The 25,353-nt window shown below is 39.8% G+C and overlaps 1 protein-coding gene across 1 annotated transcript in view; it reads left to right on the forward strand.

The window, feature by feature from the left end:
* TPO (thyroid peroxidase) overlaps window positions 1-25,353 on the forward strand; it is a 103,049-nt gene that overhangs the window by 74,130 nt on the left and 3,566 nt on the right. The window contains exons 13-14 of the mRNA XM_075595052.1: window positions 4,491-4,616; window positions 20,611-20,710. Coding sequence (XP_075451167.1) covers window positions 4,491-4,616; window positions 20,611-20,710 — 226 coding nt within the window. The remainder of the gene's footprint in view (window positions 1-4,490; window positions 4,617-20,610; window positions 20,711-25,353) is intronic.

Below are 25,353 nucleotides of genomic sequence, written 5' to 3' on the forward strand. Positions count from 1 at the left end.
TCAATCAAAGCACTGAATAATTATCTTTCTTAAATGTTATATTCAGTTATGCTCATGTACTTGGTTGTAATCGTAGCACTCACACAGAGGTGTGAATCCTCTCACCAAAGTATGATGTCTATTCACTCAGTGCAGGAAAAAAGCTTCTGTGGGCAGATTTCCCTATGCTACAGAAGGCATTTTATCCATTGAATCCTGCTTGTCATTAGTTTAATTGTTCTAAAAATCTGAGTAATCTGCAGTGACCTGAGGCATGAATCTAGGTGCAGAGTGATGGTCTTTCTTGGATGTTATATTCAAACTTGCTTAGGCACTTGATATAAATCGTAACCCTCACACCGAGATTTAAATCTTGCCAGCAAAGTGTGTGGTCTATTTACTGAGTGCCGGGAAAAGTTTCTGTGGGTAGATTTCCCTTTGCAGAAGAGGAACTTTTGTCAGCTGATTCCTGGTTGTCGTCTGCTAAATTGTGCAGCTGTGCCTAAAGAGCAAGTTATCTGGCATAACGATCCTGATCCAATGAAAGAGGTAAGTGAAAATTTCCTTAGACAGATAATTCTCAATTAGTTGTGTTCTTGCGCTGATTGAATCTGGGTTGTTAAGCTTCCTATACATAGGGGGTATATGCTAGATGTTTATAACACCCTATCACTTCTGTACAAACCTTCAACGGGACTCGGTCAGTTACCTCTATTGCAGATGTCTGGGTAGACACAGATCTGTATATATTGATATAGTGTGTCCGTGACTAATTGAACAAAAGGTCTAGGCTAATATTGTATAGAAAGCCCTGTACCACGTTTAAGGTACAACAGTAGTAATGGTTAAAAGTGCATCCCCTAGTAGGGATCAGTATTATAGTTCATATAGTGTAGCCCCCTTTCCCTATGCCTAATGGAACTACACGGTCAACTACGCATGCTGCTGTACCTGTCTGCTCACAGAAGGCCTAAGCCTCTGTCTCTAGGAGCCTGGAGTGAGCTCTTTCTCCTTGCATGCAGCACCTCCACCTACGAGAAGGAGTAAAGACACTGACTGGCCCTGAGTTTGAAGCAGGGGAACCTAGTTCAATTCCTGGTGTTGGCTCCTTGTGACTTTGGGCAAGTAACTTTATCTCTCTGTGCCTCAGGCACCAAAAACATAGATTGTAAGCTCCATGGGGCAAGGATTGTGTCTGCAAAATGTCTCTGTAAAGCGCTATGTAAAACTAGCAGCGCTATACAAGAACTATTATTATTATTATGAGGGATCCTAGTGTTGGCAGGATAAACCCTCACAGGAACCAATATACAGAAATGAGTAATACACCATACGTATGTATATAACTAAGCTTTACTGTACACACTCTAAAACACAGATAACACAATAAACGGTACCCACAATATAACAGTGACACAACACATGGTGGTTCCCCCAAAGTACTGAGAGTGCCGTGGCACCAATAACCCCTGGTGTCCTGTCCCAGCAATCCCACCTAAATGTGAGGTAGTGCTACCCCCTGTAGATATAGGTGCACGTTGGGTACCTGCCTGGGTATTCCAGTACCCAGGTGCTGCTTGGCGCTATGGGTTGAGCGGGTCCCATGTAGCGGGGCCTCCAACACAAATCCCCTTTCTCCTAAGGGTCCTGACCCTCCTCTCAGTGTGTGCTCCAGCCGGAGGGACTTACACAATGTCTCTGGGTCCTGTGGCCTGACCCCAGGGCGCCACATGGCTGTCCGGTCACCAGCGCAGCAGTACTACTATAATACTAAAGGGTAAGTGTCCCTATCTGGGGCCTTCCCTGCAACACTCCGCTGGGGTGGCTCAGGGCCTAGCTGGGGCCTAGGGGGCACGATCTAGGCCTAATGCATGGACGCACTGCTTCCTAGATGCTATCTTCCAGGTTGCTGCCTCCTTCTCAACTGAGCACGCTGGCTCCTTGTCCCAAAGGATATCCTGTTCCTTCCTCACGCGTCTATCCCATTGGCTGGGGCAACCCCAAGTGGGCAGTCCCTCCCTCTAGGGATTCTGGGACATGTAGTCCTGCGGTGGCCTGTGCAGAGCTAGTCCAAGATGGCCGCCACATTATTTTCCCACAATGCCTTATGGGGCTTGTAGTCTCTTATGGCTGTTAAAGCCATTCTAAGATGGTCGCCGCTCCGATCGCATCTGCGCATTCGCGGCAGTCCCAAACTGCTTCCGCCACCTCTCCCCACTCACGCAGTTTCCCTTCACTGGTGGTAAGGAGGGGGACTCTGCTACATCAATCTGTTGGAGTCCCTCTCTCATTGCCCGATCAGTGCCGGGTGGTCATAGGAGTTGTAGTGCATTGTACATTGTAGCCACGCTAGTATTTGCAGAGCGGGGATCCAGGCTGTATGAGGGCAGGAGAGACAGCCAGTGCGTCTGGACCAGACATACGTTTTGGTGAATGAGTTGCGCCTTCTACAGGGGAGGGCGTGTTAAGTGTCCAAGACTGCCCCTTTAAAGTATTCCGTTGCCTAGGCAACGTTGTGGACACCTATGTATAGACCTGGCTGTAAGGAAATGGGGTCATCCTTTATCTTGTATGCTATGCTGAAGCATTGTTTCAATGATCATATTAATAAATTTCTATCACTCATGTTGTTGATAATATTTTTTTTAATTTGAGCCATAAAGGCTAGATACCAGTACTGATGGTCAGATGGCCTAGCCAACAATAGGTTTTTTTTTTAAATGGTATTAAAGAAGTTTTGGTCCCTTTACAGGAAGGGGGTGTACACAAATCCTTCATTGATGCCATTGGGAGACTGAGAATGCAGGGTATATATCCATCTTGCTTCCCCTTTTCAGGAGAAGCTTGTTCAATTTCCTTTTCAAATACTTTGGGGTATATGGTCAATACCGTGAAAATTAATGCATTTGGGAGCACGCCCATGTTTCTCTCTAACATGCCATGAGAGAGGGGTGCCTAGGCTATTTCGTATAGCCCAGGTGTTCTAAAATCCTCCTTCTGAATTCTCTGCGTGTTTTACCCACATACTTCTGTCCACATGTGCAGGTGACAAGAAATTTAACCCCTACGCTTTTACAGTATAAAGTGTTTTAATTAATGGGTTACGGGACTGTCCCAGTTGGAAAAGGTTTTGCTTGGTAGTATAAAATCACTTTGAACATGTGGCACTTGTGGCACCCAGAAGTTTGTTTACCTAGCCATGTATTTGTTGTGTTTTTTCTACAGAATTGGCTTCTCTCCAGAAGATATTTGAGATTTTTAAATCTTCTTCAGATTAAATTTGGCAGTGTTTTTAGAACAGTGTGTACATCTTCATCATTTGTCAGGATGTACCAGTGCTTATTGACAATTGTGTTGATATCTCTCCACCTGTTGTTATATTTGGCAATACATCTTATCTCATTGTTACTCTCAGTTGGTCATTTGTTTTCAAGTTGCTTTGTCCTGGGGGGTTTCTAAAACTCTGTGGTAAGCTATTGTAATGTTTGTGTTGGTATAGCCTCTCAGAGGATAATTATTCAGTGCTTTGATTGATGGCTCAGGTCATTGCAGATCACAGAGATATTTATCCAGGACCTACTGTGGATCCTAAAAGCAATGTGAGCTGCCGTATACATACACTCATTCCCCCCTGCATGTATCCAACTAGACAAGGATCTGATACAATTCTGCTACTTTCTAACAGTTTTCCTGTGGTTAAACGGGTGCATTTGTTAACATTCCTAGTTTTATCCACATCTTGAGTATGTATTGGGACATTCAATCATAAATAGAATTGGAGTGTTTATAATTATATTGTTAATGACATCTGAATGCCTATTTTAATACGATATCAATAACATTTGTATTGTAATTAATTCACCATGCAAGCCTTTAAGGGAATTGCATAGGGTTTCCTTTTCACAGGTACCTCTGTGCACTTTCTGCTGATAAATACGTTTCTAAACCACTCATACTCCACAATTGTGGTGCAACTACCGAGAGATTTCTTTCCTCCGAGTACTTTTTTTTTTGTTAAATACAGACATTACCATAATAAAGTAAATGTACTGTATAAACATTATTACATGATCATTGTGAACATTAACACATTGAGACTGTGTGGCTACCTATGCTCTCTCAATGGGAGTGTCTTCATTGAAAATGAACACAAATTAAGCAGGTAATTTTTTTCACAAAAGTTTGAGGGGTTTTCAGTTTGCCAACTCTAAAGTTGGTCCCGTTGATTAAAAAAAAAAAAAAAAAAATCTGTGGCTGCTTCTTTATCTTGTTTTGTCTCAAATTTCAAAATTCTAAATTGTGTTCCGATGTTTATCTTGAACTTCCAAGCGAACTTCAAAATTCAAAGATTTCAGATTTTGATCACACAAACCTGCCCATCCTTCATAAATGGACTTTGACATGCACATAATATGCTTTATATCTGTAAGAGAATTAATGATGTGTTAATTTCAAGATAAACATTTCACTTTTATACTTAAATATGAATTGCATTTGTTTACTGCTTCTAGATATCAATGAATGTGATGATCCACTAAATGTTCCATGTCACTCTTCTGCTCAATGCAAGAACACATTTGGCAGCTATGAATGTTTATGTACAGATCCATATGAACTTGCGGATGATAAAAGGACATGTGTAGGTAATACATTTTACTGAACTGTATATTATTTGCTTAAAACGGGAACTCATATAGTTGTATGCATAGTTTGAAAGCTGCTTAACTACTGTACAAATCTATAACAATCTGGCAAATTATAATAGAAGACTTTGCAAAGAATCAAAGTTATAGAGCCCTGTAAAGGTGCAATCCAACATAATCAGCTAGTTGAATTTCTCAGGGGCCTCTGAAGTGTTTGTCAATGAACTGTTTTCTTTACCCTTTACATTGAAAACTACCTCTCATTTCAGTTATGTCCTGGTCACAGGGTTATGATAACAATATGTGGTTACATTAAAGAGGTTATACATTCAATTCACAAACATTTTATAATGTAGGTCGCTATAAATATGATTATGGGCATATATAAAATTTACAGACAAGATTAAAATTGTGTTAGAAGAATTAGGATAAGTCTGCAATTTGTTGTAAGAAGAGGCCCTGTCAAAAGGAGCTTCCATTCTATAGGCAGGGTAAGTTGAAACATTGGGTACAGGGAATGAGAGGGCTGGCGAGTTTCAAAATTCAATAGAGCCGCTGTAACATTACCAAACATCAGTGAATGGCAGCAAATGGTTCACACCCTTTGACTGACTTTCAGCTGTGCCAAAGGCCCTCAGCCATTGGGGCGATGCATATGTAGACAGAATGGCTTCAGAATTAATGCAACTGTGGTTTCAGAGTAGTTTGTCCTCCTGGGTAATTAACATTCCAGTGGGCCGGGTTGATGAAACACACAACAGTAAGCAAACTCAGATGTCAATACTTAGCATGCTGGTTCTGTCAAGAGGGGAGCAGCTCGTTGGAAACCCTTTCAGGCATCCGCCTTTAGGGCAACACTTATATAGACTGAAGGGGTTTAGAGGGAGATGAGACACTTACTGGACAAGCATTTGTTGAACACACCATGACATTACACAAAAGGGATTACCCAGAGGAAATCAAACTCCTCCCAAATTGAACATTACAAAATACGTTACAAATAATTATAGGTGCCAGATTTTAGTGAAAACGACATCAGTTACCTGGATGAGACCCCTTAAGCATGCCACTAGAATGTGTTTGTACTAGGGATTGCACAAATAAAAAATAAAACAATTCCTATGCTTAAATTCCAAATACTGTACCATAGATACAGATGTAGATAATTGCTCCCGCTGACACGCCCCAGTGGGTGAAATAATATGGTAGCTCTGACTCCTTCTCGTGCATGGCTGAATGAAAACAATGGCTGTTTCTCCCACTAAAGCACACCATACTGTTGGCTGCAATAACATTTGCTGCATCTGTATCTCCAAGCTTTTCCGTATAATAATTAAATGACTTCATACCTACTACAATACTTTTATCATAACTGTATTGAGAGTGTGATATATTTATCTAGATAATCTGTTTATTTGCATGAGCTAAACTATTTTGTAAGCATTTAGTATCCCTCCAGCTAAGGGATAAAAGGTTTTAAATGTATTTATTTTATTTATTAATAAAATGTTTTGCCAGTAAGTAATACATTGAGTTACCTCTCATTTTCAAGTATATCCTGGGCACAGAGTTACGATGACAGATATATAGTTACAAATACATTGTTACTTTAAGTGAACAGGGTTATACATTATGTATAAAGACATACAGATAAAGAACAGTTTAACATCATTTATCTTTTAGGCGTATGAAACAGTTACAGACCAGAGTAAAATGTTAGACAGCTTTAGTTTTGAAAGAAAGATTGGTGGCAGCTTTGAGAGTTTCAGGTAGATTGTCCCATGTGTGAGGTGCACGGTAAGAGAAGGCGGAGTGGCCGGATACTTAGGTGATAAGTACTGCATGTGGTAGGGCTGAGGAGCTTGTTCAGATAGGTGGGTAGCTTGCCTAGAAAGTATTTGGAAGCAAGACAGGAAAGATGAACTTTGCACCTAGACTCAAGTGATGACCAATCTAGTTCTTTGAGCATTTCACTGTGATGTGTGTTTTAGTTACATTGGGGGACAAAGTGGCATATAGAATTGTAGGGAGTGTCAAGTTTTCTAAGGTGAGTTTGGGGTGCTGTACCATATACTAAAAATATGGAAAGTTTCACAAATTTGCGTGTCAAGGGAAATTAATTCTGTTTTGTTAAGTACTTTTTCTTGGCAAACCCTTGATTATTATGACACAAACAGAAGAAAGATACAACGCAGATGTGTACAGTATCTATCCAAGTCTATGCATTTTTATTATCAAAGCTTACAATAGGTGAACATGCAAATGTGTACATTAAGGGTTATTTAATGTGATGTTACCTAAGATAACACCTGTTCATTATAACACAGTATTCTCTAAAGCAAAGAATAAGATGTTAACAATGATTTACCCCTGTAAAAAATGGAATTATGTAATATGCAACTATTCTAATTGCTGTTATTCTGAATAAAATGCAAATGAGCTTATTACAGCTACTATACGTTATACCTAACTCTGGTGTTACACCCACACAGACACTAAAATTGGGATTTTTCATGGGAAGGGAGAGAGAAAGATATGGCAGAGAGAAAGAGGCAGGAGAGAGAAGGTTGGGAAAAGAGGGGAGAGGGGGACAGGAGAGAAGGAAAAGGTACAGCGTGAGTGGAATGAAGACATAGATAAATGCTACTTTAAAAAAAATTGAATATATTTTATATTAGCTTATTTCCCAGGTACCTCAGATGTGTCCACAGGGGTTTCTCTCTCTCCTCTCTCTTCATCCCGACACGATATTCTAGGGTTATTTAGTGAAATACAAGGAGCACATATTGCATTACAGTGCGTATCTCAGGCTACTGCCTGTTTTATTTCATCCCAGTAGGGGACTGCAGTTTCAACATATACATGTTGGAGGAACTCAGCCACTATCCTTCAGTGGTTATTCTTACATTAGTGACACAATATTTTATACAGCCTGTCACGTTAAGAAAACAAAATAATAAAAGCAAAGCCTATCCCTTTTAGGGAAACTAACTATACAGCATCTTAAGCCTTTCTAATTGTTGCTGGCCAACTAACCTTGTCCCCAGCTTAAACAATACACTCCTGTTAGGGTTACCATATACTTAATATCCAGTCTTTAGACACAGAAAATATATTGTATTTTTATCTGATAGATGGGGACAGCGTCCCAATAGATTCCCTGAAATTCTTCCGGACACTGCAACGTATGAAGGGGATGTCCTCCCCTACCAGTCCATTATATCCTCAGACTTCATTTTAACACTTTCTGTCTCTTGCACATGGTCGGACTGTCTCTTCAGCTTCTGACAAAACTCTGGGGCCGGATTCTTCTTTTCTTTATATTGTGGCCCAGAGTGGCGAGATCTGGACCTATTCAAGGCCAGCATTGACCTTTGTCGCTTTTGCTTTCCAATCTTTGAAGCTTCTTGGCTTTGCTTACTGCAATGTCTTTTCTCAAGACCATTTTCGCTCATAAGAAATTTTTGATTTCCCCTTTGGGGAAATTATATGGTACTTAGAAGATGAAGCACCATTAAACTCGAGCACCTCAACCTTGATGGAGTTCTCACTAAATCTGGCTGTATCCCGTGGCATCTTTCCATTGCAGTTGGCAGACATGTAGATTTGGACCTCTCTTCCTTGAGGCATACATTTATTCAGACGGAAGTACCGCTGGATAAGCAGTGATGCCTTTATCAGGGTTTGATAGCGAATACTGTTCTGTCATCCAAGTCAGAGACTGAATTTTTATAGTGGTTCCTTTCATAATAAGGAATCTGTTTCTGTGAGGATTGGCTTAAGGTCCCGCCCCGTCAAGCATCTCGCGACGCGCGTCAGTCACAACCTGCACCCAGGCGCCGCGTTGCTAGAAGGGGAGACACTGCAAGGATCGGCTCCGGCCCGTGATGCATCCCATGACATAACGGGTGACACACGTCAGCCGCAATCTGCATGCAGGTGCTGTGCCACTAGGAAGAGAGACACCGCGGTGACCGCATGCAGGCTCCGCGACAACACGGGCTACACAGCGTGCTCTGACTGCACGCAGACACAGGCACTTAAGGGGTTAATTCAATCCATTATCCCAAAGCTGCTACTGATTCCGCCCCTGCCTATCGGTACCCAGCATACCTATGATGCTCACGCCCTGCAGCCTCCCCATTGGCTCTTTGTGCTTTAAATGCTCAGCCAGCCCCTTGGCAAATTGGCTGAGCATAAACTTGTTTTCATTTGTGTGCTTACCTCCAGCTTCCTTTTGCCTTGTCTTGTCTTGCTCCTTATATTTTGACCTCAGCTTGCACCCGGACTCCTGACTTCTCTGACCTCTGAACCATGGCTACGGACTCGACTATTCTACTCTCTCTACCCCTGGACCCTGGCACCGCATCAACGACTATCCAATCTCTCCACTTCTTGACCACGTCAAGTACCTCAACCAATCTGACCTCTCCTACCCTAACTTCGCTAAACGACTACCACTCTGCACTCCGGACGTGTCTGCTCGGTTTTTGGTCGTGGCTAACAATATCCCCACCTCGGCTTCGCAGTCCCGCCTTGTTTGTGGTGAGCACTTTGTGACAGTTTTGTACCATGTAGGCACGATAGAATGATGGATGAACACAGGCTGCTTTATTCCGGTGATTGAACTGATGAGTTTTCATCCCTCTGTAGGCAGCCTGTAGGATGACAGTTGCGGCGTGTTTACGCCAATAATTTCCTCTTTACCTTCCTTGGATAAGAGCTTTGCAGTACTTTTGAATTATTCAAATGCTTTTCTCCCCTTTCAACAAGTTTAGTTCATCTGTGAGAGTATTCCGTTTCTTGCGTACATCTCGCAATTTTGCTCTGAGAGCCTCCATCTCTTCCTTGTGCTCTGAGTGCGCATCAACGCATCCTTCATTATGTTTTGGAGCTCTGTCAATTCCTTCGCTAGGGTCCCAGCAGCTCGCCTTTCCGAGGTTTCTTTCTCCTGGGCATACTAACAGTTGGGGATGGAGCAGCGTCACTGCTCCTCTAGCTCTTCAGTTTCTGGACCTTCTTGTGCTCCCTCTCATACTGCTCTGTGGGGGGACACTGGGTACTTAGACGCTCCTGCAGCATTTTTACTTCGTTAGCGGCCTGGATAGTTTCTTCCTGCAGGACTCACTGCTTCTCTTCAGCATCCGTCTGTCTCTCCTCGTCCTCCTGCAGCCTCATGCCCAGATCTTGCAGATGGGTCTGCAGCATGTGTTCTGCTTGTGTGCCCTGCTCCAAGGCGACACGTTCTTCTTGCAGCACATTGCATTCTCTAGTGCTTCCTAGACTTCTAACTATTCCTGGGCCATCTGTTTCTTCACTTTCCCTGCTTGGTGAAGCTTCTCATTTCTTTCACTGACCTGGTCAGTAAAATCTGAATTTTCCTGTTTCAGACTTGTATTTTCACCTTTTTACAGTCTCTAAATAAATAAGGATATTTTCCTTTGAGGCCTTTAATTTATAGACCTCTGTGCTGCGAGAGCGTGGACCTGTTTCTGGGAGACTTCCTGCTCTGTGATGATATTTCAAACATCTCTTTGAGAGGCCTCATAGCAGTGCTTCCAGTCAGCAACTATTTTGTCAGACATCGTCTGTTGTTCAGCCTTTGCTTCTTGCTCTTTATATAATCATTCACAGAATACGCAAACAGTCCTGCCTGGTACTTTCCAGTGCCTTTGCAGTGGGGCTCAAGGAATCCTCCAATTACCCACTGAATCTGCCAGTCAATCTGGACTGCAGTATATCCTAGCTCCTTTCAAACATTCACTTTCCTGATGTCCCAGAATCTTCTGTAAATATTTCTGCAACTTCCTGAGCAAGTTGAGCAATTGTTCTGTTTGTCTTTACCTTTGAAGCCTCAAAAGGCATCAGTGGTACTGAAGGTACACTCTCTGTAAAAGACTTCTGTATTTTCCTCGTATTGACAGCATGTTGCTTGCTGCTGCGGTTGTTTAGCTCGCTGAAAATGTTTTCCTTCTTGCTGCGGAGGCTGTCCTGTAAGCGGGGCCCCATAGGAATTCTCCTTCTCATATGACCTGAAGGAACAGTGTTTGGTGTGGCCGGGCACATTACACAGTAAATACAATTTTTCCTCCATTTTCACTTTTCCGGTGTATTCTCCACCCTGACCTATGGAGGCGCTATTACATCAATAATTCACACCTTTCCCTGTGTATGCTATTGGCACAACTGGTAGTCATACACAGTGGGACAGACTTTACTCGCTGAGTCTGTACTTTACTTCGCCTGGGGAGCTATTTTAAACCCCCGCATTTAGTTGCAAACCCACAGACCTTTTAGTGTCGACCCACATTCTTCACCATGTGTGACAAATGCCACCCATGCGTAGCGTGGACGTCTGTCTGGGCTCTTCCTGACACAGTCTGGTAGTGTTATTTAGAGAAATACAAGGATCACACATAGCATTATAGTGCGTAACTGAGGCTACTGCCTGTTTTATTTCATCCCAGTAGGGGACTGCAGTTTCAACAGATACATGTTGAGGCACTCAGCCATTAACCTTCAGTGGTTATTCTTACATTAGTGACACAATAATTTCTACAGCTTGTCACTTTAAAAAAACGAAATCATAAAAGTAGCCTATCCATTTTAGGGAAACTAACAATACAAGCCTTTCTAATTGTTGCTGGCAAACTAACCTGGATCCCAGCTTAAACAACACAGTCCTGTTTTAGGGTTACCATATACTTAATATCCACAGTCTTTAGACACAGAAATATATATTGTGTTCTTATCTGATAGATGGGGACAGTGTCCCAATAGATTCTCTGCAATTCTTCCAGAAAATGCAACTCATGAAGGGGTTATCCCCCCCGAACTGGATACAGGGGAGCAGTGTGCCCCCAGGCTCTAGGAGAGAGACTGAAACAGCAAACATTTCTGCCCTAAATACAGTACCTGTTCCTGTAATTAGGTGAGCAGATGAGGAGTACCCAGAACCACAATAAACTATAGACTGGATTCTCTATCCACCAGCCTCAGTAAATGTGAAGCCCTTAGGATTTTCACATATTTCAAACCAAAAATGTTATAAGATGGTAATCTAAGTCCTAATAATAGATAAAGATAACATGATCAAACAAATTACACAAAAGCATGATACTTTTTCAACATTCATTTATCTACAAATGATTCAACATTCAATATCCATGTGTGAAAAAGTAGTTCAGTATCTGTCGACACCCCTTTGAGCAGTAATGACTTCAACTAAGCATATCCTGTAACTGCTGTCCAGTCTCTGACAAAAATGTTGGCCCATTCCTCCTTACAGAACTGTTTCAACTCTGTAACATTTGATGGCTTCCTTGCATGGACAGATCACTTCACGTCCTGCCTCAACATTTCAATGGAGTTTAGTTCTGGACTTTGACTAGACCATTCTATAACGTGGAATTGTTTCTTCTGCCACCATTCTGTTGTAGATCTGCTTTTATATTTAGGATCTTTGTCTTGCTGCATGACCAACTATTGTTTCAGCTCCTGGACGAATGGACTGACATTCTCCTCTAGAATCTTCTGATACAATGTAGAATTCATTGTTGTATCAATGAAGGCAAGCCATTTAGATCCTGAGGCAGCAAAGCAGACCTAAACCATCATATTCCCACCACCATGCTTGACAGTTGGGATGAGGTTCTTCTGTTCAAATGCAGTGTTTGATTTTCGCCAAACATAACATTTCTCATTGAGGCAAAAAAAATCAACCTTTGACTCATCTGACCAGAAAACATTGTTCCAGAAGTCTTGTGGATCATCTATGTGATCTTTGATAAACTTCAGATGGGCAGCAATGTTCTTTTTAGAGAGCTGTATTTTTTCCTGGCTATCCTCCCATGAACACCATTCGTGTACAGACTTTTTCTGATAGTTGAGTCTTGAACACTCACCTTAGCCAAGTTGAGAGTGGCCTACAGATCCTTGGATGTTACTCTGGGGTTCTTTGTGAGTTCCTGGATGATTTGCCGGTTTGTACTTAGAGATTTTTTTAGGATGACCGCTCCTGGGTAGAGTGACTGTGGTCTTGAACTCTCCATTTGTAGACTATCTATCTGAGAGTGGATTAGTGGAGTCCCAAATCCCTAGAAATGGTTTTGTGACCCGTTGCAGACTCATGAGCATCAATAACTATTTTTCTGAGATCCTCAGAAATGTCTTTTGATCATATCATGATGTATTTCCACATACCTTTATGGTGAAGACCAAATTCACAAAGTTTCTGATCTTTATATAAGGTGGGGCCTCCCAAACTCATCCTTGAAGATCTTCCTAATTTATTAAACACCTGATTTTAATTCCCTATAATTTAGCTGATAAAACCACGGTTTCACTTACTTTTTCACATACCCTCTCTTAATTACTCATTCTTTGTCTAATTCATAAATCATTTTGTTTCAAAAGACATGGAATTGGTTAATATAAATCCTATTGGATAGTTAAGAAAAGACTGGTTTTGATTCCAGAAGCTAATCATGGAAAAACTATGGAGTTTCCATAATTATCATTGAAGTTCACAAATGTTTTCTCACCATTGTACATAACAGTGAAATGACTGTTTTTCAAGTGATAAAAATAAACATGTAAAAATGTAAAAATAATGTATGCGAATGTGATGTTTAAAAAGTTTGAGATACTCCATAGCATTATATATATATATATATATATATAAATGAATAGTGTAAAACATATCTACTGGAAGAGATATAACTACAATGTGTAACTATGGTTATGAATTACTGATAAGCACGCGTCTACATGATGCTTGAACCTCAAACTTTAACTAAAAAATTTCTTGGAATTGACAATTTGTATTAAGACAAGAACATACATTTTTTTGTAAAGTTTTGCCACAGAAAGTTTTACCTGTTACATATTTATTGTTATTAGTTATAGTAAACTCCATTAATAATAAAATAGGGAAAGTTTCAAATGTTTATTTAAACCACACTATTTTCCGTCTGATGGAGTATCTGGAACGTTATGGAACTTTGACACATGGGCAACTACTGTACAGTATATGTAGACCCGCTGCCCTAAACCTCTGCAACCATTAAAATAAGTACTAAGTAATAATCGTGAAAACTCCCTTTGACATGAATATACATTTTTAGCCATTCATGTTGTGATCAGCGGCTTCGGGGCTTATTAAGAAAGCCCATAAATAGGAATCAGTGTAAGAAGGGCTCTCAATTGGATGCTCATTGTTGAGTTGAGTTGTTAAATTCATTGTTGAGTTACTGGCTACACTTGCATAATGTGATGCATCAAAGTGTGCACCTCTAATTGACATTGTTTCCTATTTCCTTGCACTGATTCAATCCACAGAGCCTAAAGTAACATAAATCCCTGCAACAGAGAGAACTGCACAAAGAGCAAGAAATACAATAAGCAACAATCTTATAGAACCTTTGTATATACTTATTTCTTCAAACATTTCAAAGAAGATCAATGATACAAAATGGGAAATGAAAAGGACAGTAAAAAACAAAAAGGGTGGGATACAGAAATTAAAGAGGGGGGGTAAATATGGAGTTTAGGGTAATATATCTAAAAGAACGATCAAATGTTGATAACATTTTAATAGAGAGACACTGGGGCCGATTCACTAAGCTCTGTTAAGTGGCTTTTAGAGCGCAAAGTACCCTTTAAGCCCGATAATGCTGCATTGCGATTCACTAAGCAGTGATAACGGCGCTTTATCGGTCTTAAAAAGTATTTTTTTTGCCCTCGGCGCAAAATGCGCACGATCAGCCGATTGCGCTGATTTTTGCCAGTACTACCGATTCACTAAGCAGCGTTAAGTGAATCGGCCTTAAAAAACGCGCCAAATAAACGCGCCAGCAAAAGGCAGGCGCAAAAGAAGCTGGACTTAGAAAAAAATTAATTGTTTACCTTTTTCCTGGCACACCATCCATACAACAGGCCCGTGGGGTGTCCAGGGGTCCCCGTGGCCGTCCGGAGGCGTACGGGGGTCTCCGCAGCCATCCGGGGGAGTCCGGGGGTCCCCACGGGCCTGCGGTACCAATGGTGTGCCCCCAAAAATTAAACAAGACTGTAAAAAAATACCCCCGTCCCCTAACACATACAGTACATTAATGTGCAAAATTACTATTATCCACATATGGATAATAATGCTTTTGACCATTAAATATACACTAATACAATAAATACATTAAATACATGTTGTACTCACCCTTGTCCGGCACCCACGATGAAGGCCAGCCGCATCTTCCTCCTCATCCATACACTGGGGTGCTGAAAAATATACAAAATAAGAACAAGTGCCAAACTAATGTCCTCTAACCCCTTAATGACCTTAGCGGTTATTAACCGCTACAGTCAGTAAGGGGTTAGGCCACCCTGACCCGATACCCACCCTTCACCCATTTATTTGTACAGTGGCTTCATCATGTGTGTGTATATATATATATATATATTAGAATATATATATTAGAATATATATATATATATATATTGTATATGCATGATTAACCAATATACAAATAAATACTGTACATGGGCAAATACAAATCTCTCCAAATATCAAACAGCACCAAGCTCAATCAATATCTAATAAATCAAAATACAAACACTCAATTTGACAATGTGTACATGATACAAATAATCTTTGCATCATATATACTATGTCAAACAATGCTCCAAATCAAAGACACTAATCCAAACAAGATACAAATACAATCATTAAAGAAAAACAAAGCATCAACACAATTAATTTACCATCAATTAATCCAATCACCAGTCAATTACAATCCAATTCAATTACACACTTCAAATCCTACAATCAAACCATTGTGTAAATTAATCTATGACAAAGTAACCATCAAACAAAATCTATATGCCAAAAATAAGCCAATAAAAGAATCTATAGAAACCAGCCTTTAACTAAACATTTGCAAAAATTAAATGTACATTAGCAAAACATTTTTACATAAAGCAGCAAATTACCATTCAAAAAAACATCCAAACAAGGCAAGCCAACACGTTTTTATTATATCTGTATGTATGTCCATCTATAGTTTACAGACATAAATACAGGTGCAATAAAAGAGCATTAAAAACAATTTAATCACATTAAAAATGTACATACAATACAACCACTGATTTCTCCTGTACGTATGTATACCCATAGTGACATACATACATTCAGGACAAATAAATGGACATAAAAAAAATGGACGTCAGGGAAAAAAGTCCAAAAAACCTGTAAAATAAAATTAAAATATATATTCTTTTTTCACTTACCATTAGATGAACCAGTCACAGCAATCAAGGGGAACCGGAACCACTGGAGCAGCTAATCCAACAACAGGAACCAGGTAACCATAAAATAAAAAATCCATTACAATCCACAAGTGTCTTTATCTTCTTTTTTCTATTTGTAATCCATCGTGGGGTCTCCTCCGACTTCTTCTGTCTTCTTCTGGGGTCTTCTTTCTTCTTCCGGGGTCTTCTTATCTTCATCCGCCACGCCCTGGTCTTCTTTCTTCATAGGAGGTCTTTCCTCCTCTGCGTCAAGCCTGAAAATGAGACGACATAGGCTTTTAAAGGCCTATGACGTCACATTTTCATCATATGGTTCTCACGACCCTGATTGGGCCATGAAAACCATGTGTTTTGGCCGAGAAAAAAAAAATGATGATGTCATTTAAAGGCAATGAAAGCACAGCCAATCAGATTTGGCTGTGCATAAATTGCCTTTAAGATGACGTCATGAAAAGAAAGATGGCTGGCCTCACATGGTACGGTAGCCAATCAGAGCGTGGGAAATACATCCCAACTCTGATTGGCTCAAGTACCATGTGACAGGCTTTCAAGAACGTCACATCCGTTCTCCCCAAAGCCTCTGTCACATGGTCTACTTGAGCCAATCAGAGTTGGGATGGAGTTCCCACGCTCTAATTGGCTACCGTACCATGTGAGGCCGGCCATCTTTCAGTTCATGACGTCATCTTAAAGGCAATTGAAGCACAGCCAATTCTGATTGGCTGTGCTTTCATTGCCTTTAAATGACGTCATCATTTTTTTTTTGTCGGCCAAAACTCATGGTTTTCACGGCCCAATCAGGGCCATGAGAACCATATGACGAAAATGTGACGTCATAGGCCTTTAAAAGCCTATGTCGTCTCATTATCAGGCTTGACGCCGAGGAGGAAAGACCTCCTATGAAGAAAGAAGACTAGGGCGTGGCGGATGAAGATAAGAAGACCCCAGAAGAAGACAGAAGAAGACGGAGAAGACCCCACGATAGATTACAAATAGAAAAAGAAGATAAAGACACTTGTGGATTGTAATGGATTTTTTATTTTATGGTTACCTGGTTCCTGTTGTTGGATTAGCTGCTCCAGTGGTTCCGGTTCCCCTTGATTGCTGTGTCTGGTTCATCTAATGGTAAGTAAAAAAAGAAAATGTATTTTCATTTTATTTTACAGGTTTTTTGGACTTTTTTCCCTGACGTCCATTTTTTTTTATGTCCATTTATTTGTCCTGAATGTATGTATGTCACTATGGGTATACATACGTACAGGACAAATCAGTGGTTGTATTGTATGTTAATTTTTAATGTGATTAAATTGTTTTTAATGCTCTTTTATTGCACCTGTATTTATGTCTGTAAACTATAGATGGACATACATACAGGTATAATAAAAACGTGTTGGCTTGCCTTGTTTGGATGTTTTTTTGAATGGTAATTTGCTGCTTTGTGTAAAAATGTGTTGCTAATGTACATTTAATTTTTGCAAATGTTTAGTTAAAGGCTGATTTCTATAGATTCCTTTATTGGCTTATTTTTGGCATATAGATTTTGTTAGATGGTTACTTTGTCATAGATTAATTTACACAATGGTTTGATTGTAGGATTTGAAGTGTGTAATTGAATTGGATTGTAATTGACTGGTGATTGGATTAATTGATGGTAAATTAATTGTGTTGATGCTTTGTTTTTCTTTAATGATTGTATTTGTATCTTGTTTGGATTAGTGTCTTTGATTTGGAGCATTGTTTGACATAGTATATATGATGCAAAGATTATTTGTATCATGTACACATTGTCAAATTGAGTGTTAGTATTTTGATTTATTAGATATTGATTGAGCTTGGTGATGTTTGATATTGGGAGAGATTTGTATTTGGCCATGTACAGTATTTATTTGTATATTGGTTAATCATGCATATACAATATATATATATATATATATAAGGTAATGAAGCTGCTTTAATGTATTTTTTTTAATATTGTATGGTAGCAGGGGACCCTCTGCTCCCACACACTATTATTAAAATGTACATTAATGCAGCTTCATTACCATAACGGATAGCCGCTATGGTAATGAATTATTATTTATTGTTATCTGTTTTTTAATACTAGTGTAGATGTGCAGGGGGTCTCCTGAGCTGAACCCCATTGGTTTCAGGTCCAAGGACTCCCTACTTCAGGAGTTACAGGCCCCATTATGGGGTGCCGGTATCCCCTGCACTTCAAAACTCCCGCGTCACGTGACCGGGACATTTAAATTCTGCAGGGGATACCGGCACCCCATAACGGGGCCTATATCTCCTGAAGTAGGGGGTCCTCTGACCTGAAACCAATGCGGTTCAGCTCAGAAGACCCCCTGCTCGTGTATACTACTGCACTGACACACTTTATTCGAGCAAATACCCAGTATGTACCTGGCAGATACCTGGAATGCGCCACTCCTCACCTCTGACAAGCCCCGTTGCGTTTGCCTTCCCAGCCTGGGTTCATGCCTGGCTGACGGGGGCTGATCTGTTAAATGATAATGATTAGGATTTAATAGGCTGCAATGCTTCGCGTGTCTACCAGATGGCATAAATTCATGAATTGTAATGCAGTATATATATATACTGTGCAGTATTGCAGCCAGCGGGAATAAAATGCTTCAATCCCTGCCTGGAAAATACCTCAATGCACTCGGGCAGAAAACAGTCACAAATCTCAATACACCCGGGTATACCCGAATTCGTGGGACTAGCCGAGCTCGAATAAAGTGTGTCGCCAGTGTACTATTAAAAATCATATTTGGCCAGCACGATCGCCTGTAAGAACCGTGCATTGAGACACAGCGTCTCCATGCAGTTCTTACAGGCTGCTTTGTTTATAATAATTATCGTGCTAAATAACTTTTAGCACGATAACAGGGGGGAAAAAGGTGATCGTGCGCTATGGCCCTTTTGGTTAAGGCCGGCCGTAAACGCGCCGAGCAGCCTTAGTGAATAGCGCTTATGGCTTCAGCCTTTTGCGGCCGAGCGATATAACACATTTTAGCACTAGTTAACGTAGCTTAGTGAATCGGCCCTACTGAAAACTAAGCACAGTACAACTCCATTTCATAGTTAAAGATAAAGAAAGACAATTTGTTTTTGATTTGGCATATCAAATGCCCTTTTCTTACTTATTTATCCAGGGATCCCAGCACCCAGAAATGTATTAAGTGTTTGATATATGCAGTAAGTTTGTTCCATTAACAGGACTTCATCAATTCTAGAAACAGGGTTACTGTTGATGGGGCATTTGCTGTTCTCAATAGACTGCAAATGAGCATTTAGTGGCAGTGGGAATATGAGATATTAGCCTCAAATGGGTCTATTAATGTTTTGAATTGGTGTGTCAAGAGAAAAATCCACAGATACAGAAGAATATGTTTCTCTATAAACTGCCATATTAAACAGGAGACTCTATTCCAGAATGTTTAGATCACTGGGCACCAAAATGCAGTGTACGTTTGCTTGTGCATATATAAATGCATTTTCAGCCACTTGTATAATGAGCATAAGAGCAATCATAGAAATAAATGGCACACCACTGTTAATAAAGACATGCAAGTATAATTCTGTTTCTGGTGCTTACCTCCCAATGGTCCCGGCGTCTCAAGGCTGGACCTGATAATGGCACAAAAATGAAGGAAAGGAGGAGCACACAGGAGACTTGATTTGAGTTTTGAAAAACTTCAATAAGGTGTTTCAAAACTCAAATCAAGTCTCCTGTGTGCTCCTCCTTTCCTTCATTTTTGTATAATACGCATACATTTTGAGGGCGAGACATTACTGGTTTCAGAATGCATAGGATACTTTGTCATCAAATGTCATGAAGCGCCCTCTGCACTCTCAAAAGCTTAGGCAAAAAAACAACTCTCTCTACGTTTGGTATGTTGCTCCATAAAAAAGGTATCACAGCCTATGAATTATCTTGCCATACATTATACTTAAAAAATCATTTAGCACAGTGGCATACAATGCACACAGTTCTAAACTTAAATAGTCTTTTGCAGGCCAGTGCAAATGTATTTGAGTCACATCGCATATACAAGTTAAAGTTGCATGTACTGATAAAAATGCTAATCCATTTTTTAAATCCTTAATATTTATTTGTTTACATTTGCAACGCTCAGTAGCACTCTTTTTTGACATAAATATATATTCATGATGTGGTGGGAGTAGGAGTTTGAGCTAGCTGGGAATGTGTGTTTATTTGTTTAGCATTACTGTGCTTCACACAAAAACATAAATCACAAAAAAATTATTTGAATTCTAAAATCCAGAATGTTGCTTCCAGTTTGCAGCAAGAGACTAATAAAATAATTGTACTGTAACTGTGTCTACATAAATGCCACATTAGATTTCCATCATGATAGGGCTTTTAGGAAAAAGACGACACATTTTGTTAACAAAATGTTTTACAGCTGCAATTACTTCTGAAGAAGTAATACATTGAAAATATGTTATTTTTAGTAAACTGTTACTACAGTAATTCTGTCGCTATTCAATAAATATATGTATATCTTTTAGAAGCCATTTTTGTTTCACTAGAGTCATGAAAATTAACGTGAGATACACAATTGTGAAATCTGTGTGGCTTTTTCATAGCTTGTCAATAGTATTGTTGAACACCTGCCTAATCCTAGACCAATATTTAGTTACACCTCTGCATTTTTAGATTCTGGAAGACTTCCTAGAGGATCTGTAGCATCCATCATTTTAGTTGCCATCTTGTTCGTGTCTTGGGCAGCAATGTGCTGGACTCTGGTTTGCAGAGGGTAAGTAGTAATTTTATAGGGGTAGCTATACTTCTTATTTATAATCATGGGAGCTACAAAGTGACCCACTCAATGAGGTAATTTGTATGGCCTCACTCAGAATATCAATATCTTCACTGTAAACACATTGGGAAATATTTACTAACCACTGCTACACATTAAGATACCTTAATACCCATTCATGTAGTGAATACAGTATGGCACATTGGGTAATGTTTTCTGAGCACTGCTGTGCAATAAAATACAAGACACATTTCAGCTCATTCACTTAAGTGGACCACAATATATTTTCCAGCATTAGATGGTGTTTTATGGAATTGCACCACTTAATACATTTGTGGAAGTATGTTTTATACTGTAGATTGGAACAGGGTTGGTATTTTTAGAAACCTATCAGACATAGTTGTACCATGGTGAAGCAACATATACAAAGTCTCACCCCTTTGATGATGCTGGCTAGGTCGTACAGTATTTATGCCAGAGAATTATGCTGTTCCAGTTTGGCAGACATTACCCAAAATGGGTAAAAACAAAAGGGAGTGAGAGGAGTAGATGTAATTTTAGATAGGTCCACATCCAAGACCAGTCAATGGTTCAATAAATGTAACTGATGGTGTTTAAAGCACTTCAGAGCTATCTAACATGAGTTGATCATTCTTATATAGGTGCATGAGAATAGTAGAGATCTTCAATCTGTAAGACTACAATGGGTATAAAGCAAGAGACCAAGGACATGGCAGTATATATAGTTACATACTAGATGAGGTTGAAAAAAGATGTACGTCCATCAAGTTCAACCTATGCTAAATTTAGACAACAGATACTTTATCCTATATCTATACTTACTTATTGATCCAGAGGAAGGTAAACAAAAAACCCCAGTGTCATATCATCCAATGATATTTCTTAAGGGGAAAAATAAATTCCTTCCCATCTCCAAGAATTGGCAATCAAATTAATCCCTAGATCAACATCCTTCCCATGTATACTTATTTGGTATATCACTATATACCTTTCTTTTCTAAAAAAAGATGTCCAACCTTTCTTTTAATAAATCTATTGTATCTGCCATCACAGTCTCCATGGGTAATGAATTCCACATTTTAACTGCCCTTACTGTAAAGAACCCTTTCCTTTGTTGCTGGTGAAATCTCCTTTCCTCCAACCTAAAGGGATGCCCCCGAGTCCTTCGTACTGCCCTTGGGAGGAATAGTTCATTTGAAAGCTCCTTGTGCTGTCCCCGAATATATTTGTATATATTTATCATATCCCCTCTTAGATGCCTCTTTTCTAATGTAAATAAATCTAATTTAGCTAGCCTCTCCTCATAAGTTAGATTGTCCCCCTAGCACAGAAGATCCCTCTTCCTTGAGGTGCAATCAGTCCCTAGACTATAGATGGCACCTCTCAGAAAAGTAGTCCCAGTGCTCTAAAAAACCCAAACCCTCCTTCCTACGCCACTTTCTTAGCCATGCATTAACCCCCCTAATCTCTGACTGTCTCCCTGCAGAAGAGCATGGCACTGGTAGTATTTCAGAAAATACTACCTTGGAGGTCCTTGCCTTAAGCTTTTGGCCTAGATCCCTGAAATATTTTTTTAGGACCCTCCATCTTTCTTTGACTTTGTCATTGGTACCAAGCCCGCCGGATCAATCCCAGCCCCCCCAACAATCTGTCTACCTGATCCGCAATGTGCCGAACCCGAGCACCCAAGAGACAGCACACTGTTCGGTTCATGCGGTCATGGCAACAGATTGTCCTATCTACCTTCCTAATAATGGAGTCCCCTACCACCACAATCTTTCTTGGTATTTGAGCATCCTGAGTCCCCTCTGTGCTAAAGGAACTATTCCCCTGGCTGCTAGAGGAATAAGTCTCCCCCAGCCTTGCCATTTCTGCCCTGACACTCAATATGGCAAATTTATTGGGATGTGTCAGCTCAGAAATGACCTGCCTCTCCCTATTGCCTCTGCTTCCCCTTCTGTCACCCAGCTACCTACCTGCTCCTCACTAACAGCAACCAAGCTACCTACCTGCTCCTCACTAACAGCACCACCATCTGCACCAAGGGCCTGCTCATTGAGCTCTAAACCCCTTTCAAGATTGCCAATGTGCCTCAATATTGCAAGTTGCCTCTTCAGATCAGCAATCTCTGACTCTAAAGTACTTGTGGAAATAAGAAAGCTTAATTTCAAACAGCAGTGAAGTAGATATTAGCTACAAAGTACAGCATGTAGAATATTTTAGGATTAAAAGAAGCAATTTTGGCATTAAAGTAAACATTGGAGAATGACATACTGTAGGAGAAGCCCAATAGAAGGTCTAGTCTATACAAATGTGTAATGCCCAAAGCAAGGTGACACATGCTGTGTCTGTGACAACATCAGTTGACAATTCTGGTTTGGCTACTATTACCCTGGCAACTACAGAATGGTATTATCTTGCTTGTGGAAAATGCTGAGTCAGCAAAAGAGTCTGTTGAAGACGACTCCGACTATTTAAAATATAGCGGAAACTTAAAAGTTATCAAAAAAATATATTCAGTGCCAAGTTTTACTCCTTTCTCTGTTTTAAGTTATGGTCAACGTGCCAAACCTGTTGTTTGGCGAGTCTCTTTTTTTTATTTTAAACTACAGTGTATGCGGGCACGTATGCAGGCACATTGCAAATAATTGAGACTGAAGTTCCTGAATTAGAAGTGTTAGATTCCTCCTGGATATTACTTAGTGGTACCTTAAGAAACTTGATTGAATAAATGGAAATAACAAAATCATGACAAGCCTATGCTAATGTAGAGTTTGCATCATGGAAAGGATGTATGGAGGTTACATTCCAGCATTTCCACTCTGCTCATAAATAAACTACAGAGAATATGGCAGACAATAATTCTGATTGACTGATACTGTTATATAGCATATAAATTGAAGCACTCTAACGTAATGCTGTCTAAACTTAGTTAAATGGTATATTTCGGTGCAGCTTCAAAAATAGAGCTGTTCCCAATTCTTGATGATAGTAGGTTTTAAGGATGATCAGCACACCTCATCATAAAGGGAAGTAAAAAGAAGAGAAAGAAAATCACAATAGTGAAGCACGTTCACAATGTTATATGTGCACAACAGATGATGAGGTATGCACTTACATGCCAGTGCCTGCGTTCAGGCACGTAATGATTTCTTTAGCTCCTCCACCTCCAAGATGTCATTGAAGGATTCGGAAGCCTTTTTGTTAATAGTCCAACTTTTATATATAAAAATTCAGGGTATACTCACACTGACAGTGTAAAACACACAGAAGACCAGTTGGATCGGCGATGGGAGTCGCAGGAACCGGAGAAGAATCTGAAGCGCTTTCAACAGGTCTTCTGTGTGTTTTACACTGTCAGTGTGAGTGTACCCTGAATTTTTATATATAAAAGTTGGACTTTTAACAAAAAGGCTTCCGAATCCTTCTATGACATCTTGGAGGATACTTCCCTTTATGATGAGGTGTGTTGATCATCGTTGAAACTGACTGACACTGTTGCAAAATGTAAAATTAGGCACACAGCAAATTTGGGGACTCGGAGAGAAAAATAGGAAATGTAGGAAAAAAATGAACCATCACCCTCTGACCTCCAAAATGTCATATACTTCACATGCAGCTGATTTTGCTTTTTAAATATTAATCTATTCAAGCAATAAAAAAATGCACAGATGCTGAAGAAATGGTGATCGCCGACTACGACGAACAGCCATTATTATCATTATTATGCCTAATTGACTGGTGTAATATGTGAGGCATGATGAAACATGAATACAATGGAGTTCATTGCTAAGTTGACTGGAAAAAGAAATAGACGAATGCCTGAAATCAAGGCTTAAATTGCTGAATCTAGAGTAATGATGCTTTAAATTGGAATTGGGCTACTTAGTGCAGGTTCAAATTATATCATGCTTGTAAACAGAATTGTATGGAATGATGACCAATTCCTCAGAATAAAACAAGATGGTTTGCTATAATCATAAACGGTCCTATAAGATACAAAAGCTATACCTTCAACCTGAGCTGATGTTCTAATGAAGACTTGGAGGGAGAGTATGTGGTGGGACCAGGAAAGGGTTAAGATGGCATTCTTGAAGAAAACTGCATAAGATAGTCATAAGCCACATACATTTATTCTTCATTTTGGTAGATAAACTTTCTAACAAAATGAGCCAATATCATGCATGGTAAGTGCATTTTAAGAGAAAAGGATAATGAATACACAAAAATATGGAGATAAAACTTAGCAGGTGAGACAGAAGGAAGAACCTTAGATAATCTGTCACATTTGTAATTAAATATCATAAATATTTTTTTATGCAAAAAAAAAAAGTCACATTTCCTATGACTTGGGAATAGCTTGATCGAGGATATCATTGTATACTGTGATGATGTTTTAAAATAATTCTCTTGAATGGGCTGTAAGGCGTCTTCTGGTGCCACAAAGTGTCTTATGGAATTTACTGCTAACTTAATTGAGTCTTAATACAGTAGTATAATGGTTGAACTAGACATAGTGGTGACAGTCATACTTTCTGGCAGAGAGTCACAAAACAATTATAGCTACAATCACGCATTAATGACCATGTTTTCTAATCACACTTAACACATGATCATGG

The sequence above is a fragment of the Ascaphus truei genome, chromosome 4 (assembly GCF_040206685.1).
Source record: "Ascaphus truei isolate aAscTru1 chromosome 4, aAscTru1.hap1, whole genome shotgun sequence".
NCBI lineage: Eukaryota > Metazoa > Chordata > Amphibia > Anura > Ascaphidae > Ascaphus > Ascaphus truei.